This window comes from Crinia signifera, chromosome 8 (assembly GCF_055691185.1).
Source record: "Crinia signifera chromosome 8, ASM5569118v1, whole genome shotgun sequence".
Taxonomy (NCBI): Eukaryota; Metazoa; Chordata; class Amphibia; order Anura; family Myobatrachidae; genus Crinia; species Crinia signifera.
The window spans coordinates 166,266,423-166,291,019 of record NC_139224.1 but is presented as its reverse complement, the minus strand read 5'-3'; the positions used below and the strand labels follow the sequence as shown (position 1 = coordinate 166,291,019).

The following is a 24,597-nucleotide window of genomic DNA, read 5'->3' as shown; positions in this document are numbered from 1 at the left end:
AACCCCAGAGGGGCCTTTTCAAATGTAGGGAAAGCCGCAAGCGAATTGGAGCTCATAGAATTGCAGTCAATCAGGATCCACCATATTGGAGCAATCCCTATTTTATCAGCCCTGGGCCCCACAATTTCTGGTGGCAGCCCTGCCCATGAGTGCCGTTTAGCTGTGGGAACACACTGGAAGGTCCCTGGGCACAATAGGTAAGACGAGTGTTGGCCGTTCTGCTCCTTTATAGATATATATAATATGCACAATGACTGTGTGTGTGTGTGTACACATACGATTACTTGCAGGGCCCCGGATCATTCTTGCTATAGGTATTTAGTCCCCATGTAATAAAATGCTAATGTCTGCTCTTTAGGTGACAGCTGTGGGATTGAAGGCATTATAAATATTCCGCTCTCCTTTTCTAGCTTTGCGATTAACAGCTGGGCATCCAGTTCAGGAACAGATTTTGGCAAGAGAGAGAGTGCCTGGCATGTCTCTCGCTGTGTATGGTAGAGCATAGTTTCTTAAGGGTCAGTGGCTTTCAGCATGTCGGCTGAGCCATCTGTTCCCATCTCCAAGAAATAACTTTACCTTTAGGAGATGCGAGCACGCTGAGCGATCCGTCTCTCCTACATGACGTCCGCTAATTGTCAGCACAAATTCTGCATACCCGAGAATTGTTGATATACCGAATAAGGGGTAGGTTCAGAAGGACACTTGGTGGATCCATTTCTGAGAAGGCGTTCACTCTAGCACCCTGCAGCTTTCAAAAACCCCATGCGGTTCCTCTTCCCTGCCTGGGGTGTCGCTCTCTACTATGGTGCTTCTAGCACGGTGTGGTCTGCAAATGATTGCTGAAATACAGACCACACTGTGCTATATACACAACAGCAGAGCAGGACACTACAGGCAGGGAAGAGGAAATGCATGTGTTTTGGAAGATGCAGGGTGCGAGAAATTTACTCAGAAGGCAATTCTATTTCACATTGGATGCTGTTATGGGCAAACAATCAGAATCTACTTAATTATCTAGCACCAGGGCTATTTTTGTGCAGGCTCCAGCAGGAACTGTGGCCCTTATTCTAGTTCACTCTTTCTGACAAAATATTTCTTAGATGGACAAAACCATGTGCACTGCAGGTGAGGCAGGTGTTACTTGTGCAGAGATAATTAGATTTGGGTGGGGTTTTACACCTGCCTCACCTGCAGTGCACATGGTTTTGTCCATCGAAGAAATATTTTGTCAGAAAGAGTGAACTAGAATAAGGGCCACAGTTCCTGCTAGAGCCTGCACAAAAATAGCCCTGTCTAGCACCTTCTAAAAGGGCAGCAAATCCATCCCAGTGTCAGCATCTGTGTGTGACCGCAAAATCCATCCCGGTATCGGCCTCGGTGTGTTACAGCAAAATCCATCCCGGTATCGGCCTCGGTGTGTTACATCAACATCCATCCCGGTATCGGCCTCGTTGTGTTACAGCAAAATCCATCCTGGTATCGGCCTCAGTGTGTTACAGCAACATCCATCCCGGTATCGGCCTCAGTGTGTTACAGCAACATCCATCCCGGTATCGGCCTCAGTGTGTTACATCAATATCCATCCCGGTATCGGCCTTGTTGTGTTACATCAATATCCATCCCGGTATCGGCCTCGTTGTGTTACATCAACATCCATCCCGGTATCGGCCTTGCTGTGTTACATCAACATCCATCCCGGTATCGGCCTTGTTGTGTTACATCAATATTCATCCCGGTATCAGCCTTGTTGTGTTACATCAACATCCATCCCGGTATCGGCCTTAGTGTGTTACAGCAACATCCATCCCGGTATCGGCCTTGCTGTGTTACAGCAACATCCATCCCGGTATCGGCCTCAGTGTGTTACAGCAACATCCATCCCGGTATCGGCCTCAGTGTGTTACAGCAACATCCATCCCGGTAACGGCCTCAGTGTGTTACAGCAACATCCATCCCGGTATCGGCCTCAGTGTGTTACATCAATATCCATCCCGGTATCGGCCTTGTTGTGTTACATCAACATCCATCCTGGTATCGGCCTCGGTGTGTTACAGCAATATCCATCCCGGTATCGGCCTCGTTGTGTTGCATCAACATCCATCCCGGTATCGGCCTCGGTGTGTTACATCAACATCCATCCCGGTATCGGCCTCGGTGCGTTACAGCAAAATCCATCCCGGTATCGGCCTCGGTGTGTTGCATCAACATCCATCCCGGTATCGGCCTCGGTGTGTTACATCAATATCCATCCCGGTATCGGCCTCGGTGTGTTACATCAACATCCATCCCGGTATCGGCCTCGGTGTGTTACATCAACATCCATCCCGGTATCGGCCTCGTTGTGTTACATCAATATCCATCCCGGTATCGGCCTCGGTGTGTTACAGCAACATCCATCCCGGTATCGACCTCGTTGTGTTACAGCAAAATCCATCCCGGTATCGGCCTCGGTGTGTTACATCAATATCCATCCCGGTATCGGCCTCGGTGTGTTACATCAACATCCATCCCGGTATCGGCCTCGGTGTGTTACATCAACATCCATCCCGGTATCGGCCTCGGTGTGTTACATCAATATCCATCCCGGTATCGGCCTCGGTGTGTTACATCAACATCCATCCCGGTATCGGCCTCGGTGTGTTACATCAATATCCATCCCGGTATCGGCCTCGGTGTGTTACATCAATATCCATCACGGTATCGGCCTCGGTGTGTTACAGCAACATCCATCCCGGTATCGGCCTCGGTGTGTTACATCAATATCCATCCCGGTATCGGCCTCGTTGTGTTACATCAATATCCATCCCGGTATCGGCCTCGGTGTGTTACATCAATATCCATCCCGGTATCGGCCTCGTTGTGTTACAGCAAAATCCATCCCGGTATCGGCCTCGGTGTGTTACATCAATATCCATCCCGGTATCGGCCTCGGTGTGTTACATCAACATCCATCCCGGTATCGGCCTCGGTGTGTTACATCAACATCCATCCCGGTATCGGCCTCGGTGTGTTACATCAATATCCATCCCGGTATCGGCCTCGGTGTGTTACATCAACATCCATCCCGGTATCGGCCTCGGTGTGTTACATCAATATCCATCCCGGTATCGGCCTCGGTGTGTTACATCAATATCCATCCCGGTATCGGCCTCGGTGTGTTACATCAACATCCATCCCGGTGTGTTACATCAATATCCATCCCGGTATCGGCCTCGGTGTGTTACATCAACATCCATCCCGGTATCGGCCTCGGTGTGTTACATCAATATCCATCCCGGTATCGGCCTCGGTGTGTTACATCAATATCCATCCCGGTATCGGCCTCGGTGTGTTACATCAACATCCATCCCGGTATCGGCCTCGGTGTGTTACATCAATATCCATCCCGGTATCGGCCTCGGTGTGTTACATCAACATCCATCCCGGTATCGGCCTCGGTGTGTTACATCAATATCCATCCCGGTATCGGCCTCGGTGTGTTACAGCAACATCCATCCCGGTATCGGCCTCGGTGTGTTACAGCAACATCCATCCCGGTATCGGCCTCGGTGTGTTACAGCAACATCCATCCCGGTATCGGCCTCGGTGTGTTACATCAATATCCATCCCGGTATCGGCCTCGGTGTGTTACATCAATATCCATCCCGGTATCGGCCTCGGTGTGTTACATCAATATCCATCCCGGTATCGGCCTCGGTGTGTTACAGCAACATCCATCCCGGTATCGGCCTCGGTGTGTTACAGCAACATCCATCCCGGTATCGGCCTCGGTGTGTTACATCAACATCCATCCCGGTACTTTATAGAGTAGTGTCCTGGCGGGATAAAGGTCGCTAGGTCGACCAATAAAGGTTGACACATGAAATCGGTCAACATAAGCATTAGTTGGACAATGGGAATGACGACAATCAAACTGTCTATATGAGGTTTTTTTTTTTGAGCTGACAGGTGGTACATCATACTGGGGTGTGGGGGGAGAGTATATTAGTGTGAAGCACCGTGCCCAAAGCATGGCGAGGGCAGCGGTGCACTGATACGTTGATCATGTCGACTTACAAAAAACACGGAAAAACTCATGTCAAAATTTTGACTGTCGACCTGATGCTTGTATAAACCTGTTGACCTTATCCATGTCGACCTATGTCATGTATAGACCGAAGCCCTGTCCACCTTTAGTGGTCGACACAATGTATGTCGACCTTCACAGGGCATAGCAAAAATGTATGTGTGTATATGAAGCAAAATAAAATGTCGTAGTATGAGAGAACAGCGGCTGGCTGTGTATGCTGGGATTTATAGTTCTTCTGCAGGCCGCTGTGAACACCGCCCCTTTGTCTGTCCTAACTCGTATCGCTTCCCTTCTGTTTCAGAGCCAGAAGGTCACTACGCTTGGAAGCCGGGGAAAGCGACAAGGTACGTATCCCGGCCTTCGCACTGTGCCTCGTGTCCAGGGGAGCCGAGAGAGGGGGGGAGCAGGTACTAATTACCCGGGCCCAGGCTTGCTGAAGGGGCCCCGCAGGGGCCCTGGTTCGACCCCTCCCTTCCCCCTCCGTCCCTCCCGGGTATTACCAGTAGCACACACTTCTACAGCATGTGCTGTTCTGACAGCAGGCTCAGCATGAGTGTCTCACTGACAGCGTGAGAGGTCATGCTGAGCCTGCTGTCAGCACAGCACATGCTGTAGGTGTGTGCTGCGTCTGAGATAAGTTTTCTTTTACCCACCTCTAAACATTTTGGGGGTGTGGCCTAAGTGTGGGAGGTGCCCACAACACCCACACTTAGGCCACACCCCCAAAATTTTACCGGGGCCCGGCATTCCTCTCGGCTGCCCTGCTCGTGTCCCAAGCTGATCTGAAATACCTCCCACCTCAGTCCGAGAGGAACCGGAGGAGTTAAATGTTCTGTCGCTGCAACAGGATCCTGCAGATTTGCATCTGCGACAGTTTTGCGACGAGTGGCTGGGCATAGCACGCATACCCCTGCTTAGTCGCGGGGGGCAGACACATGCCGGATCTAAGGGCTGTCGACAGGACTGACCGGTAATAACGGCGAAGACGAGTGTATTTCTGTGTACCCACTAGTCACTTTCCAAATTGAATATGTCACCAGGTGTAGGGGACTCATTTGTCAGCTCCGACGCCGCGGCGGCTGCAGCGGGAGCCGTCTTGTCATCGGCCACCTCTCGGAACAATATGGAATTATGATAATGTTACATCGAGCGAATTAGACTTTGCGAATGGGAAATGGGAACCAGACAGGCATTTTTATGGGAAGAACATAATTGTTTACCTCGGCTAATCTGCAATAATTAAGCCATAAAAATAGCACTGCTTCTATAAATTATCCCGCCATTACTATCGTATAAAATCACACTGAACTATTACTGTTATGTTTGTGGATCCCGTCTCAGTGCAAACACTGTGCCAAATGGATCTGCCGCAATGCCAAATGTATCATATACGGGATTATGAAGCCCTCATGCCAGCGAAGGCTGATAACGCGAATACTAATGGCGGGGAGAGTATAATGAGGTCTGCGGCTGGTCAGGACTGTCCTGCACGCTGAGAGTAAAGCATTTCCGCTTATTTCGGTACCAGAGATAAAGGTTGTGTACCTTATAGGGTGTACAGAGAGAACGTCACTTAGGACATGGGGCCTTATTTTGGTTCACTCTTTCTGACAAAATCCTTCTTAGATGGACAAAACCATGTGCACTGCAGGGGGGCAGATGTAAAATGTGCAGAGAGAATTAGATTTGGGTGAGTTATTTTGTTTCTGTGCAGGGTAAATACTGACTGCTTTATTTTTACACTGCAATAAAGATCTCACTTTGAAGTAAAACCCCACCCAAATCTAATTCTCTCTGCACAAGTAACATCTGCCCCACCTGCAGTGCACATGGTTTTGTCCATCTAAGAAGGATTTTGTCAGAAAGAGTGAACCAAAATAAGGCCCATGGTGAGCTGTCAAAGCTGCTTTTAAGACTTCTAAACCCCACAGCGTATATGGGGGGGTTATTCATATATAGGATGGGCAGCCCCATTACAATTTGGGAATGCCCAGCGTTTCATGGCTGTTCCCATTAGAATGCTGGGCGTTCTCATGGTAATGAGGCGGTCATGCGGGTACGGTGGGCAGGCAGCTGACATTTGCAAAAAGATTGGGTCCCTAATGTCGACATAGTGGACACCGTCAAAGTGTACCGCATCCCCTCACTTCGGGCACGGTGCCTTGCTGCACTCGGCACACTATTTTATTCTCCCTCCATGCCCTAGTGGATGGTAGGGCATGAAATACCACCTGTTGGCACATGTCGGCTCAAAAAACAGTGAAAAACCCCATGTCGACCTTTTGACTGTTGACCTAGCCATTGTCGACTAATGCTTGTGTCGACCTTCCAACCCTGTAATCTCATGTGTCGATCTAAGCTGGGTCCACCTTCAGTGGTCGGTGGACCCAAAGCATGTCAAAGTAATTTAGGTCGCACTAATGACCGTGTACCATTATAATGATATTTTCCTATTACATACAGAAGGAAAAGACCAAAAGGAAGGCAGCGCAAGACCTCCGCCCTTACTCCCCAGTAACTGGCACCCGGAAAATGACCCCCACTTCAGTCTCTAAACGGAGAGCAGCAGCAGCGGCCAGGCAGAGGACGCCAACAGGTTAGTCCGATTTGTCTCTGTTATTATCGGGATGGTCCCGCTAGACCTGTCTCTCATCGTTATGTGTCTCTGTCTCTATGTATCTGTTCTCATACGGTTCCCCCATCTAGTTTTATTAGTTACATAGTAGGTGTCAGTGACTGTTCTACCCTTGTGGGGGCAGCGCACCAGTTAGTATCCCCCTGTGTCTCCCATCGCTCATGTCAGTGTAGCCAGCCCATCCTAGTGACTGTACAGCATCTAGTTGTGGGTATGGGTAAAAACCGGACCAGGACAAAACCACCGGACCGGACATCAAACTCTGCATTTTGGAGCTTGTAGCCTCTGGTCCAGGGGGTGTCCTGTCCGGTTGTCCTGTCCTGTCACCAGGTAGAGGAGGAGGGGTAGAATAAAGTCTCCTTGGGGCAGATGTATTAAGCCTGGTGAAGAGATAAAGTGGAAGGAGATAATGAACCAGCCAATCAACTCCCAACTGTCATATTTCAAACACAGCTGATTGGCTGGTGCATTATCTCCTTCCACTTTTTCTCCAGTTTATCTCTTCGCCAGACTTAATACATTTGCCCCATTGTATGGTCTGTGCATGTAGCAAAAAACGGATGGTCCGGACCACACAGGGAGGCTGTAGTCTCCCCTCCACTGTGTCCCTAGTGATAGCTATCACAGGGACCCCCCCCCAGACAAGACACCCCCCGGACAGGACACCCCCCAGACCGGACCCTACAAGCTCCGGACTGCAGATTTTGATGTCCGGTCCGGAGTCTAATCCGGGTCAGGTTTTTACATAGTCCCTCTAGTTGTTGGGGTATCCGGTCGATAAGTCGAGTAAAGTATGATCCAAGTGGTCCGACACCAAAAAACTACTGTCCACCATGTGAATGTCACCCGTGGTCCCGCAGATCACCCACTATCGTCTAAGTGGCATTGCTGCCGCTCTTAAAACTCCCCTGCTTTACCTAGATTCCTTTATGTATTTGTATGTGATCTCACCATTCAGTACAGGTGCCATGACTTTCCTTCTTCACTTGGTATTACTAAAGCCTGACCAGTAAGATGCGGCTGATGCATGGGTTAATGGGTTTTTCTTTCCATCAGTGTAAACCGTTACAGCATCACAGCGGTCTGCTTACACGTCCGCTAAGCTACCAGTCCTGTTCTGCGTACTTCTCCCCATTTACATGTATGTGCCGCCGTCACTTCGTTATATGTACATTAAAGGCCGTCGGTGCGCGATCGGCGCGCTGGTTATGTGAGCAGAGCGGGAAGCCGGTAATGTAAAGTGTAAATGATATTGGTTTTAATAAACTTTGTTCATGCTGCGTGTTTAAGTGTTCTCCTCCATCTGAGTGGATCAGTCTGAGCTCCACGCCTGAGAGGAGCCTGATTACTTTCCTTAAGTGGATGTAGCCTGAATCTCATTCTCCGACTGTAGATGCTCGTTAATGCAGCAATGTATGGACATTGTAGCGGGGAATCGTAGCGTCACAAAGTTCTTTTTTTTTTAATAAATCTGAGATTTTCTGTCCTTGTCTACTTCATCTCTGTTATAGGAGATGCGTTCTCGGTGCTGGCAGAATGATGTCATTATCACGGTAACAGCAGTTTAGTTTTCTCTTTCCAAAGGGGACAAAGAATAGTTTCCTGGATTCACCTGTGAATCGTATGAAACCGTCCCTCCCACTCTATTAGTAAGTGGCCTGTCCGTCAAGTCTAGACGGGCCTTATCCCTGGTAAGTTACTTAGGGGCATCACGGATGGTGTAATGGTTAGCATTACTGCCTCACAGCGCTGAGGTCATGGGTTCTATACCCACCATGTGTTATATATACAGGGCAGTACGGATGGTGTAATGGTTAGCATTACTGCCTCACAGCGCTGAGGTCATGGGTTCTATCCCCACCATGTGTTATATATACGGGGCAGCACGGATAGTGTAGTGGTTAGGATTACTGCCTCACAGCGCTGAGGTCAGGGGTTCTATTCCCACCATGTGTTATATATACGGGGCAGCACGGATGGTGTAATGGTTACATTACTGCCTCACAGCACTGAGGTCATGGGTTCTATCCCCACCATGTGTTATATATACGGGGCAGTACAGACGGTGTAATGGTTAGCATTACTGCCTCACAGCACTGAGGTCATGGGTTCTATCCCCACCATGTGTTATATATACGGGGCAGTACGGACGGTGTAATGGTTAGCATTACTGCCTCACAGCACTGAGGTCATGGGTTCTATCCCCACCATGTGTTATATATACGGGGCAGTACAGACGGTGTAATGGTTAGCATTACTGCCTCACAGCACTGAGGTCATGGGTTCTATCCCCACCATGTGTTATATATACGGGGCAGTACGGACGGTGTAATGGTTAGCATTACTGCCTCACAGCACTGAGGTCATGGGTTCTATCCCCACCATGTGTTATATATACAGGGCAGCACGGATGGTGTAATGGTTAGCATTACTGCCTCACAGCACTGAGATCATGGGTTCAATCCCCACCATGACCCTAACTGTGTGGAGTTTGTATATTCTCCCCGTGCTTGCGTGGGTTTACTTTGGGGACTCCGGTTTCCTCCCACAATCCAAATATATTCTGGTAGGCTAATTGGCTGCCAACAAAATTAACCCTAGAATGTCTGTGTGTGTGTGCGCGTACATGTGGTAGGGAATATAGATTGTAAGCTCCTCTGGGGCAGGGACTGATGTGAATGTTTAACTATACTCTGTAAAGCGCTGCGGAATATGTGTGCGCTATATAAGAGACTTAATAAATATAAGGGGAACCTCAATATGTGCCCTCTGCTACCATCACTGGAGGTGTAAATTGGGCTTTTTCAGTTATATCACCTGCTGAGGTACCCGGCATTGCTTGGGGTTAGTTCAGGGTTGCCGACTTTCTTATTCTCCTCTCCAGGAGAAGCCCGGAGAGGAGAGTTTCAGCCGCTCAGGGGGTGGGGCTTAAGAGTGACATCACTAAGCCCCGCCCCATGCTGGTAAACCAGCGGATTCAGGGATCTCCGTGGAGGGGGCTAAAATGACGCGATTGTGACATTTTAGCTCCGCCCCCTCCTCTGAGACCCGAGGATTGCGGGGGTCCCCCCTGAATCCGGGAGGGTTGCCCACCCTTCCGGGGGGCCGGGAGGGGGACCCGATTTTCGGGAGACTCCCGGAAATTCCGGGAGGGTCGGCAACCCTGGGTTAGTTGTGCAATTAGCATTACTTGATCGTCACCCTTTTCTTGCTTTAAGCCCGACAGCTCTTCCAGCAGACCCAGGAGGTGGCTGCCTGGTGTCATCTAAAGTTCTCATCCAAATCTGTCCATCGGAAGGCCTTGAACATGCGCCCCCATGCCCATGGTGTGCCTGGTATACACCTCTCTATGGTCTGCTCCCGAATCCGACCACATTTTTGTTCTGGAACCCCGTGTCCTCTCTCTCTCTCCTCTATATTATGCAACTCTGACATAGTTCGCTTCACTGACCCAATTTGTATAGCGGCCTGATCCCTTTCTTGGCCCCTGGGGCCCCAACGGGGTCAGGATTGGGGGTCTTAGTGGCCGTATGCCTAATCTGGACCCAATTAAGCCAAGACTGCGGTGCTACGATGGTGGCTAGTGCAAAGAAGCCCTTGGGAGCTCGCTGCAAGCTCAGTGGCTCTCTTCGCTCGTGGACTTCTGCAAGGGAGAATAGCCCCTGTGAGTCGGGATCCCCCCTGTCGGAGCACTGGCAGTCGGGATACTGACCATCGGGATCTTCCTTGTTGGGCAATCATCCCGCACCTTATTTAAAGACTCGAGTGGCACACAACGTCAGAAGTAGTATAGTATAATGCCAGGGATTATTTCATTGTGAACAGGCTGTATGTCTGTCTGGTGCACACCGGCGAATAGGCATTTTAGTGTACCAGTCCGGATTGATTGTACATGTGTTCTGGTTTTAATGCATCCCGAATACTTTTGTGCATTTATCTTTACACATATATGACGGCTGGAAATGAGGCAAAAATGGACTTACGGTAACTTTTTTTTTTTTCTTTTTGTTCTTTTCCTTATTGTGGACAGATGACGACAAGCATGCCAAGTCCGCAGAGCCAGGAAAGTCCAGCAGAGGGCAGCCTGCCACAGATGAAAATTCTGAGTAAGTTTCTAAAAATCAGCACCCATGGTACAAAGCTGATGTTGGAGGGCATATTCTCCTATACTGGCAATATACAGCTTTGTCCACCTAGCCTGAATACGCTATGCGATACCACCACGATGCGCAGAGGGATGTAGCGTCTTTTTTCAACGAAATTCATTGTGAAGCAGCAAACCGCTTTGATATGCAACACTTGTATATCTGTGTGCAGCTGAACCTGAATCTATATACCGAGCTTAGCGGAACTTGGTCACGTTTGCCATCAAAATCAAATTCGAAGGGTAAAAGGGGTTTGGAACTATTGCAACAATACTGTCTGAGGACACTTCTGTATAGACACAGGTCCCGATGTACTAAGCTTGAAAAGTGATAAAATAGAAAGTGACAAACCACCAGCCAATCAGCTGCTAACTGACATGTTACAGGCGGTGTTTGAAAAATGACAGTTATGAGCGGATTGGCTGTATATCCACGGTACAATTATTGTATACAATTTGGACTAGATCTCATCGGTTTTGCAATGAGATGAGATCTAGTACAAAAAATATGTGCAGCACGTACGTTTTGAGCTGTGCGATGAGATGTGTGACGGGAGCGCGCATCTCGTCGCACCCAGCAATTGTACCGTGTATGGGCACCTTAAGGCTTAGTACATCTCCCCCACAATGTCTTTATTTTGTGCTGAAATTACTAAGTTGCTGTAGACTCCAGACCTGAATTAAATGGCGCTCTCTAAAGCAGCGATGGGGGGAACCTTTGGCCCTTCAGATGTTGTTGAACTGCACTTCCCAGCATGCACTGCTACAGTTTAGCTATTTGGCCATGCTAAAACTGTTGCGGTAAATGCTGGGTGGGCCAAAGGTTCTCTGATCTGGTGCTTCTAGCACACTCTGATCTATATCTCAGTGCTGAGTTACAGACCGTAGAGTGATGGAAGCACCCGGTGTGTGTGTGTGTGTGCGTGTGTGCGCGTGCGCTCTCAAGTCTAGAATTGCTACTGCAACATTGTTCGCACACATTCGGGATAATAAGTGGTGTGGTGCCATAGTTTCCATGATTGCTGAGCGCAGTACAGTGTGTAGGACACCTTTTATCTACTATAAAATTCCAGGTTCTTTTTCCCAAATTCTGTTAACCTATTATAAATGTGCGGAGCGTGTCGACAACCTGTCGTAGCAGCTCCCAGAATTCCATTTCTCGGTATGGGTCATAGTGTCGACTATGAAGGTCAAGATACAGCGGGGCAAAAAAGTATTTGGACAGCCACCTATTGCGCAAGTTGACCCACTTAAAAAGATGAGGGGTCTGTAATTTCCATCTTAGGTACACTTCACCTGTGAGAGACAGAATGTGGGGTGTGAGTTTTATTTCAATATTGATGAATTTATTGCAGATGTAACAGCTGGTGTATAATTGTGACCCTATAGACGAGTGTCACCTTTAACCTCTTCAGTGGCAATCCCGAGAATTTTCCGGGCTGTGCCTCAGTGCCCAGTCTGGCAAGCCCGGAAAATTCTCGGGATTGCCACTGTTTAGAGCCGGGCGGCGCTGCTGAGTTCACTCTGATCTCAGGCAGCGTCGCGCTGCCCGGCTCCCTCCCCTCTGCGGCGTCGCCTCCTCCTCCCCCCTCCCCTCCGGGTGTTCAATAGAAGTCCCCGGCGCCGGCTTATGACAAGCCGGCTGCCGGGGACAGCGATGCGGCGCGGGGGGCGCAGGTCCGGGCAGCCGCTGATTGACAGTTCAGCGGCGCTGCCCGGACCCAGGGGGGTAGTGGTGGGTTTTTTTTAAAGGGAGCGCTCCCCATAAAAAACTCGCCCAGTGGGGAGCGCTCCCAAAAAAAAAACCCACCACTGAAGGGGTTAAAGTAGTGGCTCACAATCTTTCTTTCATCACTGTGCCCTAGAGCAGTGGTTCCCAACCTGGGGTACTAGTACCCCTGGGGGTACTCTGCAGACCAGTTGGGGGTACTTGAAAATAATATTGGTAATGGCGAAAGATGAAAAAAAGTATTTTTATGGCAGAAGAAGACCCATTGCTATGGAGAAGAACCATGTTGTGTCACTTATGGTTCTGTCTTCAGCGTCATCAGCATCTCATTGTGCTTTTGCCTGACCAGCAATCCACTGGGAGCTACCTGTGCTGCAATCAGACATCAGCGATCATCTGCCCAGCACTGACACAGGTGGAAGAAGCATCGGCATTAATCCTACAGGTGTAAGTGGGAACCCTGGAAACAATAAACACTGCCCTAGAGTATGCGGGGTTTTTTTTTACGATGATCCCAGACGCCGTTTCATATTGGTGATATTCATGAAAACGCATGCCGTGAAATGTAATTGGGTCCGAATTTGCTGGCGGTGCGGAATGCTGTCCGATATCGGGTTTTACATTTTTTTTTTTTTTTAAGCGGCATCATTTACTGTGCCTTATAAATGATTGCTGCATTAAAAAACCACCTGAGACTGGCAGTCATCGCCCAAACTGTGACCATGTTACATTTCCCAGTAAAAGTAATTGTGTTTTATAGGTCATCCATAGGGGGGGGAAATGTTTTATCACACCTGATCACAGGGCGATATGCAAATGTTATCACGGCTATCAAGCCCATTAAGGTCGTATTTAGGCGCGCAAAGCGCCTAAGCATGACCAAACTAATGTGCGCGAAAAGAAAAATCCCGTTTGGGTGCCCAAACAAGTGTCTCTTCTCATCATTTTTAGATTGCTACCCCCAGGAATCCCCCCCCCCCCCCTCTTTAGTGTCAGTTTTGTGGTGAGGGACAAGACACTTCTTCTGTACACATTTGTTATGATTTGCAACCACACGTACTGTTTTTTTTTTTTGCCTATTACAATTTTAATTGGCCGTTGGAGCACCAAGCCAGCGTTTGGCTGCCCTACAATGATTGTTCAACCTTATGTATTACTCAGGTCTGATTGGGCGACTCTCACTGTGCAGGTTTGCTTTATGGGCGTCGCTTATTGCGGCGGTGATGGGCGTGATTTGGGCTTAGTGTGCGCTGATTCGCTGACAGATGGACTCTATTTCCCTAGGGCCAATCCTGCCTAAATGCACCTCTCGCCACACGAGGATCAACTTTTTAAACATTATTCAAAACGAGCTACAATTTTACCGTACAGCATTCTAGGGCATGAGATAACACAAATTCAGCTATTTGCCGTGAACTTTCCAGCCCCAAAGCAATTCCCATCTTGTATAATACACTGATGCTGACATTTCCTCTCCCGGCAGCCATCTGTTGCAGCCACGGGAATGCAGTAAACAGCAACTTAAGTGTCTGGTAAATGCCACTTGTAATCAGTCCTTCTGTGGGATCAGAATGGGAGGTTCTCCCACGGCCCGGGTTCAGTTTCCATGCTCCAGTATCCGTTTACAAGTTAATACTGTTATTCTTTTTGTAAGAGAGTCGGCGTTATCGTGTGTAAGGTTAATGAAAGGGCCGGGGCCACTTAGAGAATCACTTTAGAGCAAGGCGCTGCGCTGTAATCACTTTCCTCTATCAAATAATAGTCATCAGATAAGGCTGCTTATTGCATCAGGTGTATATGTGGGGCCAGTTCAGACCAGTGTTCCCTCTAAGCTGTGCGCACGTGCGCGCGCACACAACTCGACGAGCGTGCGCACAGACATTACAACAGAGCGCACAAAGCAGCAGTGGTCCCTTTTTGCAGTTGTGGACTCAATTACTGTGTGTTTCACCCATTAACTACATTGTGTGCTGTGTTTTGAATGTTTAAATGTTTAATATCAGTTTGAAGTAAAGTTAACACAATTCTGGACGTCATTTTCCAGTTATATATAAGTGACGCACAAAAATTTAAATTTCCTTCCAAGATGCACAGCCAAAATCTTTAGCCGCACTCAGCCTTCGTAAAATTAGAGGGAACATTGGTTCAGACCGGCTCGTAGCAGGCCGAATTCCCCCCCCCCCCCCCCCTTCACCGATGTTTGGCGTTTATGCCAGTGGCTGCCTATGGCTGCCTATGGCTATGTGTCCTTGTAGGTATTAGGGTTTTATTTCTTTGTGATTTGTTTTGGAATCGCCCCACCTGTGTCTCCACAAGATCCATGCACAGGAGTCAGTGTTGCGTGGTGTATTTCTGGCTGCACACGCTCAGTACACCTGGTTTGGGTTACCCGGCAGTGAGATTGGTGGAACAAAGTTTTTTTTTTTATTTATTTTTTTTTTTAAACCAGTTTTATTTGCATGAATGTTATAATTGGAAAAAAAAAATATATATTCTTGATTATTTTAGTACTAAAACATGCTAAATATTAAAACCCTTAACCACCCATGCTTTCAATTTAATTGAGTGAGTTATTAGGCTTTGAGTTAATTGAAAGATGTCAAATATCAGTTTGTTACTGCTAATTATTCCTGTTACAGTTGAATATATGTAGATAGCGTAAACAAAATAAATATGCAGAGACATTTCAATACTTTTGAAGGCTTTGAAATGAAATATACATGAAGGAGATTAGACCATGCGGGGTATATCTGTGTACTGCCTCTTCAATGCGTTGGGTTAGTAGACCCTTTAAGATCTAGAATGTCAATTATAGTTTTCTCATGTCCTGTAGGATTGTTATGGGAGGAGTTTGTGGAGTCATAGTTGATGCTAGGCAGATTTAGTACCTCTCTAATCTGGTTCAGCCTTATTATTATTATTATTATTATTATTATTATTTTATTTATTTACATGGCACCACAAGGGTTCTGCAGCACTTAACAATACATAATTGAGCAAATACAAGAAAGTAATGACTTACAGTACAAGAAATATATTCTAAGAAAAGCACATGAGGATAGAGGGCCCTGCTCGTTAGAGCTTACATCTCTCAGTTTTGTGTAAATTTATTGCATTGGTTTCGCTCAGTCAAATGTAGACCACAAGCGACAGGAATATGCAATAATACTAGGGGGATTCTCTATTTTGTAAGAAGGCTTGGTGTCATGCCTGTAATCGTAGTATAAGAAAAAAAAGACAATGGGTTTAGTAAACAAAACCTTACATTTGGAGGAAAAGGGGTGAGAGATGCCGGAGGTCTGCAACCATTTGCTAATCAAAACCATTCCTAGTAAATGATTGCAGCTTTAAAAATATGTCCGTTCTCGAATTATCAGTCCTCCGACAACTCTGACCCCACCCTAGTAAATTAACCTCTTGGTTTAAACCAAACATGGTGTAAGCGGTGGTGGTATAGGGTATTGGACATACCGTCGGACCTCTATGGCTCTGTAATAGTATAAAGTCTCATGCAGGCCGCAATGCTGCACATGTCTGAGGTCATACCTGCTGGGGTGTAGCGGTATGCTCCTGTGTAAGCGGTGGTGGTATAGGGTATTGGACATACCGTCGGGCCTCTATGGCTCTGTATAGTATAGAGTCTCATGTAAGGCCCCAATGGAGCACGTCGGAGGTCAGACCTCCGGGAGAGATGTCACATCCGCAAGCTTCTAGAATCTTTCAGTTTTCTTCAGCGTCACCACGTGCAGCTTCAACATCGATGTCCTTTATGTTCTTGCTACGGCTGGTCTTGTCCGCCGATCCCATGAGTTGCCGGTAACGGGCAAATACTGTGAAGTACAGGACAACTGCTGTGAAGAGCAGCATAAAGATGAAGACCACACTGATGATGATTATCATGTTGGAGATGTTCTGTCTCTTCATCTCTGACTCTAGGTCCTCCACGTTGTCCAGCAGGTCATCTATATAGTAAGCTGTTGTCTCAGATCTGGCAGCTCTGATGTCTGTGTGGGGATCTCCTGTTGGGTGGATCACATGAAGCTGCCCCAGCCAGATCACTTGGCGCAAATCCTCTATTTGCTGATCTTTTCTCTGCATCCCGGCTGCTTTCTGTGCGTACCCCAGGCACAAATAGTAAGAGGAGTAGAATCAGACACGTCGCCATCTTCCTCCTCAGTGTCGATCTAGATACACCTCTTATCCTGAAGGGGCGACAGTGAATGTCTGCACCCTAATCTCTCCTCGCTCCTCACTCTTCTCTCCTCCAAATAATGAATGCTGTAACCAAACGGTCACTGAAAATAATCTGTAAGCAACAGCTCCAGAAATTGCTTCCTGTCCGATTGGGAACCAGGCAACACAATGAACTCTAATGGGCTGCCCTGGCTTACCACTCATTGTGATGTCGTTATAGGACCATTGTGATGGGTGTAATCAATGGAGTGGGTGTGTATGATGTAATCGTACAGACATTAGCAGCAGCTATAGAGGCAAATACATGGTATAAAGTATTATATGAAGTATAGGAGAAGGTAATCGGGGGCAGAATAGCATATTTCTCACCTGCCCCAATGCACTAAAAACCCTGAAAGAGGCAATATTTTAACCAATCTGGGCGGAGCCTTGCATTTTGGGGTGTTTTTTTTTTTTTTTTTTTTTTTTTGGTCCAAAGTGCTGTGAAATGGATCAGGCATTGCCAAACAAAGCAGTAAAGTTTGGTTGGGGGTCTGCCGGTGGCTTTAGCCTCCCAGGACACCCGTGTGCTTTCCAATGAGCAGGGCGGGCGGCTCGTATGATCATTTACGGCCCTGATAAAGCCATAATAACGACACATGCATTGAATAAATGCCCTGACAAGATCTTCGCAGCTTACTAAGCAAACCATAATCACCCCCAATATGTATTATGATAGACTGTGGTGTATGCCATCATTTCTGTTCTCAGGCTGCCATGTCCCTTTTTAAAAAAAAATCGGACCACTTTCCAAATATTTAAGTGTGATTGCTCCATTTCATAGCAATTATTTAATTTTTTGTTTAAACCCCATTTATTTTTTACTATTTTTTAATTTGTTTGCATTAATGTTTTTATTGTTTAAAAATAGTAATTGTGCTCATTACATTAATACAGGTTGAGTATCCCTTATCCGAAATGCTCGGGACCACGAGCATTCTGGATAAGGGATTTTTCCAGATTTTGGAATATTTTTTTAAAAAACATACTTACCTGTCCCCTGGTGGTACCCCGATGGTCCCTCAGCATCCACTTTGTCCACATCAGGCCTCCAGCACCGTCTCCGGCATCTCCAGCGGTCCCAGGAGTGCGTTGCGCGAGTTCCCAGGCGTGCCGTGACGTCACCGGTGCGCGCGCACACAATCACGCAATGCACTCCTGGGACCGCTCGAGATGACGGAGAGGATGCTGAAGACCTGCCGTGGACGCCGGGGGACTTGGTAAGTAAATAAAAAAAAAAGGGGTTAGGGGGGTAAAAAAATAATTCTAATTCCAAAAAAACCACGGTTTTGGGAATAATTCGGATACGGGATACTCAACCTGTACTAACATTGCTATGTATGAACCTTTGTCATTCATGTTTTAATGCTAACTAACATTAGCGACCCAAAGTTATTAGGCCTTGATATGATTTATTTTTAACATTTTCCCTGTTTATTACCAAGGGTAAAAAAAAAAATATCGGGAGCAAAAAAAAAAAAAAAAAAAAAAGTTTTTTTCGAAGGTTTTTTTACCGGACCAAAAAGATTTTTTTTTTTTAGGGAAACGTGACCTTTCACTGTCGTAGTCCAGTTTTTGCTCGAAAATTAGGTTGCTCTCTAGGATTTCGTTTCGCCTGAGGCAGGTGAGAAAAAATCCCTGATAAGCGATGTCTCGCTCCGGGTTATCGGGGCTAATTGGATAGGCTGGATGAATCTAATAGTCACAATAAAATCTTGTAGCCAATCGGACACCTCTCTGGAAATGTTAGTTGTGGTTTTCCCCCTGTCCCATAGGATTGCTAGAGGAGTTTATGGAGTCTTAGTTGATGCAAGGCAGATTTAGTACCTCTCTGATCTGGTTCACCTTCCCAGCCTCCTTTAGTCTGTGGTGTATGAGAGTGTGAACGTTACTGCATTGGTTTAGTTCACTCGGATAAAGATCCCAAGCAACAAGATGTAATGGAAAGATATTGTGGAATGTAATAGCCGGGGAAATGTAGACCTTTGTGTGTCCCTTTTTTAAACCATGTACCTTAACCTAAATAGGCCAATATGCAAATAGTTTTTTCTCTGGTTTTCATATGCAAAGAAAATGATGTCCCCGTATCCTGAATTTTAAGTACCCCAGGGTAGATTTATTAAACTTCCTATACATGAAAGCTGCTGATGTTGCCTGGAGCAACCAGCCTGATTCTAACTATAATTCCATAAACTATTAGACCGAATACGATTGGTTGCTATAGGCAACTGCACCATTTGTGAGCTTTAAAGAGTCGTAAATCAACCCCTGGGAACGTCTCATTCCCAAAGAAGTGAACACTGTTTTTTTTTTGTTTTTGTTGTTGTTTTTAAACGCTGCCAACTGGTAACAATGGGATCCGCGTCTCCCTTTCATGACCGCATCAATCCCCGTGATTAGCAGGAATGCGTCGGCAGCCCAGCGCTGGCACAGAGAGGAAGACGAAACGTTACAATTGTTCTTATTTATTTTAAGGCTCCTGGAGCTGTTTTCGCGAGTTGAGGAATCATTGGAAGCCTTTGTGAACATGAGACAGGAACTGAAGAATCTGCAGGTTAGTCTTGTCCCATAATTCCTGGCCAGGAACGCGCAGCCAGGCCGAGCGCCCCAGAACTGCCGAGCAGGCAGTGTAATGCATCCCGCCATGTGTGCTTCTGTTTACCTAATTTAGGTTGGAGCTGGTTTAATGTGTCTTAGCAGTTAATAACACATGCTGTGACATTTACAGCGGCCGTGTCCGTGTGAGTCCCTCTCCGCACGCTGGGTGGTTTCTGCATTTCTAAGTCCAGGGTTAGGACAAAATATTTATGCAGAATGAAATCTGCGCCGTTCCCAGAAGATTATCGCGGAGCTGGAGAATGGTATTATGTACTAAGATTAGAGAGAACAACTGTGCCGGGCAGCATAGAGGACACGGCTTCAGTTCACCAAGGTTCCTTACAAAGTGTTCTCTCTCTCTCTCTCTCTCTCTCTCTCTCTCTCTCTCTCTCTCTCTCTCTCTCTCTCTCTTCTCTCTCTCTCTCTCTCTCTCTCTCTCTCTCTCTCTCTCTCTCTCTCTCTCTCTCTCTCTCTCTCTCTCTCTCTCTCTCTCTCTCTCTCTCTCGAAAACTTGGGGTTTCTTTATTTCCAAAATTGCTGAAAAATGTCATCTTACAGTATGCTGTGCCAAAGACCTAAGATTGTAATTTGTTATAGATTCCACCATAATGTTAGAATGTGTTTGCATTGATACTCAATGACGGCAATGAAATCAGGTGTGGTGTTGTTGTTTGAAACACAACGCTCCTGAGTTGATAACTTGTATGTGTTGATGAATTCCACATCCACTCCTGAGATTTAGCACCTACTGTATGACATGTCCTCCAACATCTGAGGGTCAGAAATCGGTACAAAATCAGAAAGGGACGTGGCCACACCTCCATTTCTATACTTTCAAATTGTACAGTTTCTAGGGTGTGTAATTACAGGCGCTGAGTGCGTGGGGACCGGGGTGGGCGTTACTTACCGCGCCATAATTAATTAAAAATTCACTGCTCCCTGCCACTGCCCACTCCCCTTACCGAACCTGCAGCAGTCTCTGAGGTCTGGGGATCTGTAAAGCACATGCACCGGGCATCTCTACCAAACAGTGGGGCAGCCCCTGAGTGTGGGAGCAGGTCCACGGACCTGACCACATGATGTCATGACACGACGCACGCTACCTGCACCACTGTAATGGGTGCAATGGGCCAAATTCTTCCCTACACCCGCCGGGCCAATCCACTGATCCAGCCATCACAATCATCAATGGGTGCATTGATAAGGTTTGAGTGTAAGAAGTTGAAGAATAAGACTGAGAAAAAGAATTGCCATGTTACAAAGTGTACAATTTACTCACTAAATCGTAAAAAAAAAATGTAAGTGTACATAGAAGTACAATCAAAAAAATGAAAGTAGGATTAAAAAATAAGTTCTGATTCAAACTGATAATTGTTTGGATGGGGTGGGTTGTGAAACAAATCTATAGGTGGGGGTATGGATATTGTGGGCAGAATTGGTGTTTGTTACACCTACAGGGGGCCCTCAATTGATGGGATTTTCACTACAGTGTCACGGTCACAGTGTCACCATAGGGGGATTCCCAATTGGGGTCCAGGTGGTCTTTTAGGGACCCTTTACAATCCTGTAGGTCTCTTCTCCTTGAGCTTACGGTCTCCCTTAATGATAGTCAATCACTGAGGGAGACCGTAGGCTCCAGGAGAAGAGACCAACGGGATTGTAAAGGAGTCCCTAAAAGACCAACTGAACCCCAATTGGAAATCCCACTACGGTGACACTGTAGTGAAAATTTCTCATCAACTGGGGACCCCCTGTAGGTGTACCAAACACCAATTATTATGCCCACAATATCCATACCCCCTCCACCTATAGATTTGTTTCGCAACCCACCACCATCCAAACAATAATCAGTTTGAATCAGAATTTATTTTTTATTGTACTTCTATGTACACATATTTATTTCACAATTTATTGAGTAAATTGTACACTATAACGTGACAAATCTTCATCTCAGTCTGATTCTTCAACTTCTTACACTCATAACATTCAAACAAATGCATGCAGCGCTCATGCCCATCGACCAAACATTATCTATGAACCAAAAGAGTCTGGGAAACCCTTAAGGCAGAGCAGTGCCTGATATCCAACTGAATAACAGGGTGAGTGCAGTGTACCCACTTTATTTTGATCAATGGGTGCATTGGCCAGGACAAAGATTTCTTAGTGCAACCGGACGGGGAGTGCAGTGGCAGGCTGGGGGACTGGAGAGACGGATATGGGGAACAAAGTAGAAACGGTACATTAGGTACAATTTTTATTTGCCGGTACAGACTGTTAAATAAACGGCAGATTATTTTTTGTGTTCTGTGTGTTTGTGTTGTACTGTTTTTGTGTGTGTTGTAGTGTACCTAATGTATTGTGCGTAAGTGTGTGAGGTGTGCTATGTATATACAGTATGTGTGTGTTGTGTCTTTGTGTGTGCAATGTTTAAGTGTGTGTGTTGTACTGTTTTTTTGGGTGTGTGTGGTGAATGTGGGTGTTTTGTGCTGTTAGAGGTATGTTATGTGTGTGTGTGTGTGTGTGTGTATCTGCCCTATGTGTAAGTGCGTAAGGTGTGCTATGTATAAATCTGTGTGTGTAGTGTGCTGTGTGTATCTGTGCAATGTTTAAGTGTGTGTGTGTTCTGTGTATTGTACTGTTTTTGGGTGTGTGTTGTAGTGAATGTGGGTGTGTGTTGTACTGTGAGTGGTGTGTTATGTGTGTGTGTTGTGTGTATCTGCCGAATGTGTAAATTTGTGAGGTGTGCTACGTATATATGTGTGTTATATTCCCGCCAACTAAGAACAGTTACCATCCTGATATCTCCATCACTGTTGACAACTCGACAATCTACCCTACCCAACAAGCTCGTTGCTTAGGGGTCACCCTCGACTCTGACCTGTCCTTTGTTCCCCACATTCAATCTGTCTCCAAATCATGTTACATGCATCTAAAAAACATATCCAAAATACGACCGTATCTCACACAAGACACTACTAAATCTCTTATCCATGCACTCATTATATCCCGCATTGATTATTGCAATAGTCTCCTAACTGGACTTCCCAAGAACAGACTCTCACCACTGCAATCCATTTTAAATGCTGCTGCTAGGCTGATCTTCCTTGCAAGACGCTCATCGTCTGCTGATCCGCTCTGCCAGTCCCTCCATTGGTTGCCTGTATATTACCGTATTCAATATAAAACACTTCTACTTGCATATAAAGCTATTAACCATACTGCACCAGCATATATCTCTGCACTTATCACACAATATCTCCCATCTCGACCACTCCGCTCTGCACAAGATTTGCGTCTCTCATCTGAGCGGATCACTAGCTCCCATTCACTATTACAGGACTTTCATCGGGCTGCTCCCATCCTATGGAATGCCCTTCCATGCACAATTAGACTCTCCGCTAGCCTCCAAACTTTCAAGCGTTCCCTGAAAACTCACCTCTTCAGGCAAGCCTATCATATTTAAGTTCTACACGCATAACCCTCTGAGGCACTTATGTATTATATAGCTTCCCTTCTGGACTTGTAACTTGTTGGGACTGCTATGCTATTACTGGTGCCTGTCCTTGTGTTTCCTCCTATATCCCTATAGATTGTAAGCTTGCAGCAGGGCCCTCCTACCTCCATGTCTGTCTGTTGTTACCCAGTTTGTTTTATCACTGTTTACTATTGTAAAGCGCAACGGAATCTGCTGCGCTATATAAGAAACTGCAAATAAATAAATAAATAAGTGTAGTGTTGTGTGCGTATCCTGGCAATGTTTAAGTGTGTGTGTTCTGTGTGTTTGTTGTACTGTTTTTGGGTGTGTGTTGTAGTGTGTATGGATTTGTATTGTACTGCATGTGGTGTGTTGTGTGTGTGTGTGTGTGTGTGTGTGTGTGTCTGTCCAATGTGTAAGAGTGTGAGGTGCTCTACGTATAAATGTGTGTGTTGTGTGCTATGTGGTGTACTGTGTGTGTGTGTGTGTGTGTGTGTGTGTATACAATGTGTACGTGTGTGTGTGTTATGTGTGGTCTATGTATATCCTCAATTATTTCCTAATTGTTAAAAGCCTTCACCATAATGTTAGAATGTTTCTGTCATACTCAATGACAGCAATGAAATCAGGTGTGGAGTTGTTCCTTCGTCCACGGTTTCCCAGGTCGTCGATCCATCGATGAAGGGAAATTAAAACTTGGTGTTTTTTAAATTTCTAAGTGAAATTTCCCAAAAAACGGCTTCGAGGTGTACACCACCGGGTCCAGAGGTATCTTGTTGCTGAATTTGGTGTCTCTGACTGCCACGGTGTGTCCGCAATGCGACGGACACGCACACACACTCTTCAACTTATTATATAGATAATGTACATGTGCGCGTGTGATAAATTACTTTCATTTTAATTATGAATTGTCTATTGTATATTTTTTTCTTTATGATTTGGACTTTTTTCTTTTTTATATATACTGCTCTTCACCTCTTTGGGGGGAATTCAAGTGCTGTGCACACCGGTGGCCACTAGATGGCGCCCAACATAACAATTCAAGCGTTGCTCTGTTCGGGTGCGCGCAGCCGCTGGCTCTGACATTCCTGCTATGTTGTTCCGTCATATTGACGGGCCGGTAACTAGTTGTGACTATGTTGGTAATATGTAAGATACAAAGGTCGACACCAAAAGGTTGACATTCAATAGGTCAAGCTAGAGAAAAGGTCGACATTGACAAGTGTCACTAATTGGGGGTGGGGGTCATGTCGACACATGAAAAGGTTGACATGAGTTTTTCAAGGGTTTCTGTGACAGTGTCAACATGACCCCCACCCCCAATTGGTGTAATTAGTGTAAAAATCGTGAAAAAACTCCTGTTGACCTATTCATGTGTCGACTATTGCCATATGGACCTTTTGCTTGTGCATGTTCACCTTTTGCCAGCGTCGACACTAGACACTGCAGGTCTGGGATATAGTCATTAGGTCAACATACATTTGTTCGACAATGGGAATGTCGACATGCGTTTTTCATGTGTGTGTTTTTTTTTAGCCGACGTGCCAACGGACGTTATTTCATGCCCTACCATCCACCATGGTGTGGCAGGAGAATATAATCGTGTGCCGCGTGCAGTGAGGCACCGTGTCCAAAGTATAGTGAGTGTACTGGTACACTTTGGAAGTGTCCATGTCGACTGTGTCAACATCCCGGCCAAAAAATGTGAAAACCT

The 24,597-nt window shown here is 46.4% G+C and overlaps 1 protein-coding gene across 2 annotated transcripts in view; it reads left to right on the top strand.

The window, feature by feature from the left end:
* The window catches only part of ITGB3BP (integrin subunit beta 3 binding protein), a 42,577-nt gene that overhangs the window by 5,046 nt on the left and 12,934 nt on the right, over positions 1–24,597 (top strand). For both annotated transcript variants that reach the window (XM_083157681.1, XM_083157680.1), the window contains exons 2-5: positions 4,371–4,413; positions 6,533–6,665; positions 10,735–10,810; positions 19,286–19,364. In XM_083157681.1, the coding sequence (XP_083013807.1) occupies positions 4,371–4,413; positions 6,533–6,665; positions 10,735–10,810; positions 19,286–19,364 (331 nt within the window). The remainder of the gene's footprint in view (positions 1–4,370; positions 4,414–6,532; positions 6,666–10,734; positions 10,811–19,285; positions 19,365–24,597) is intronic.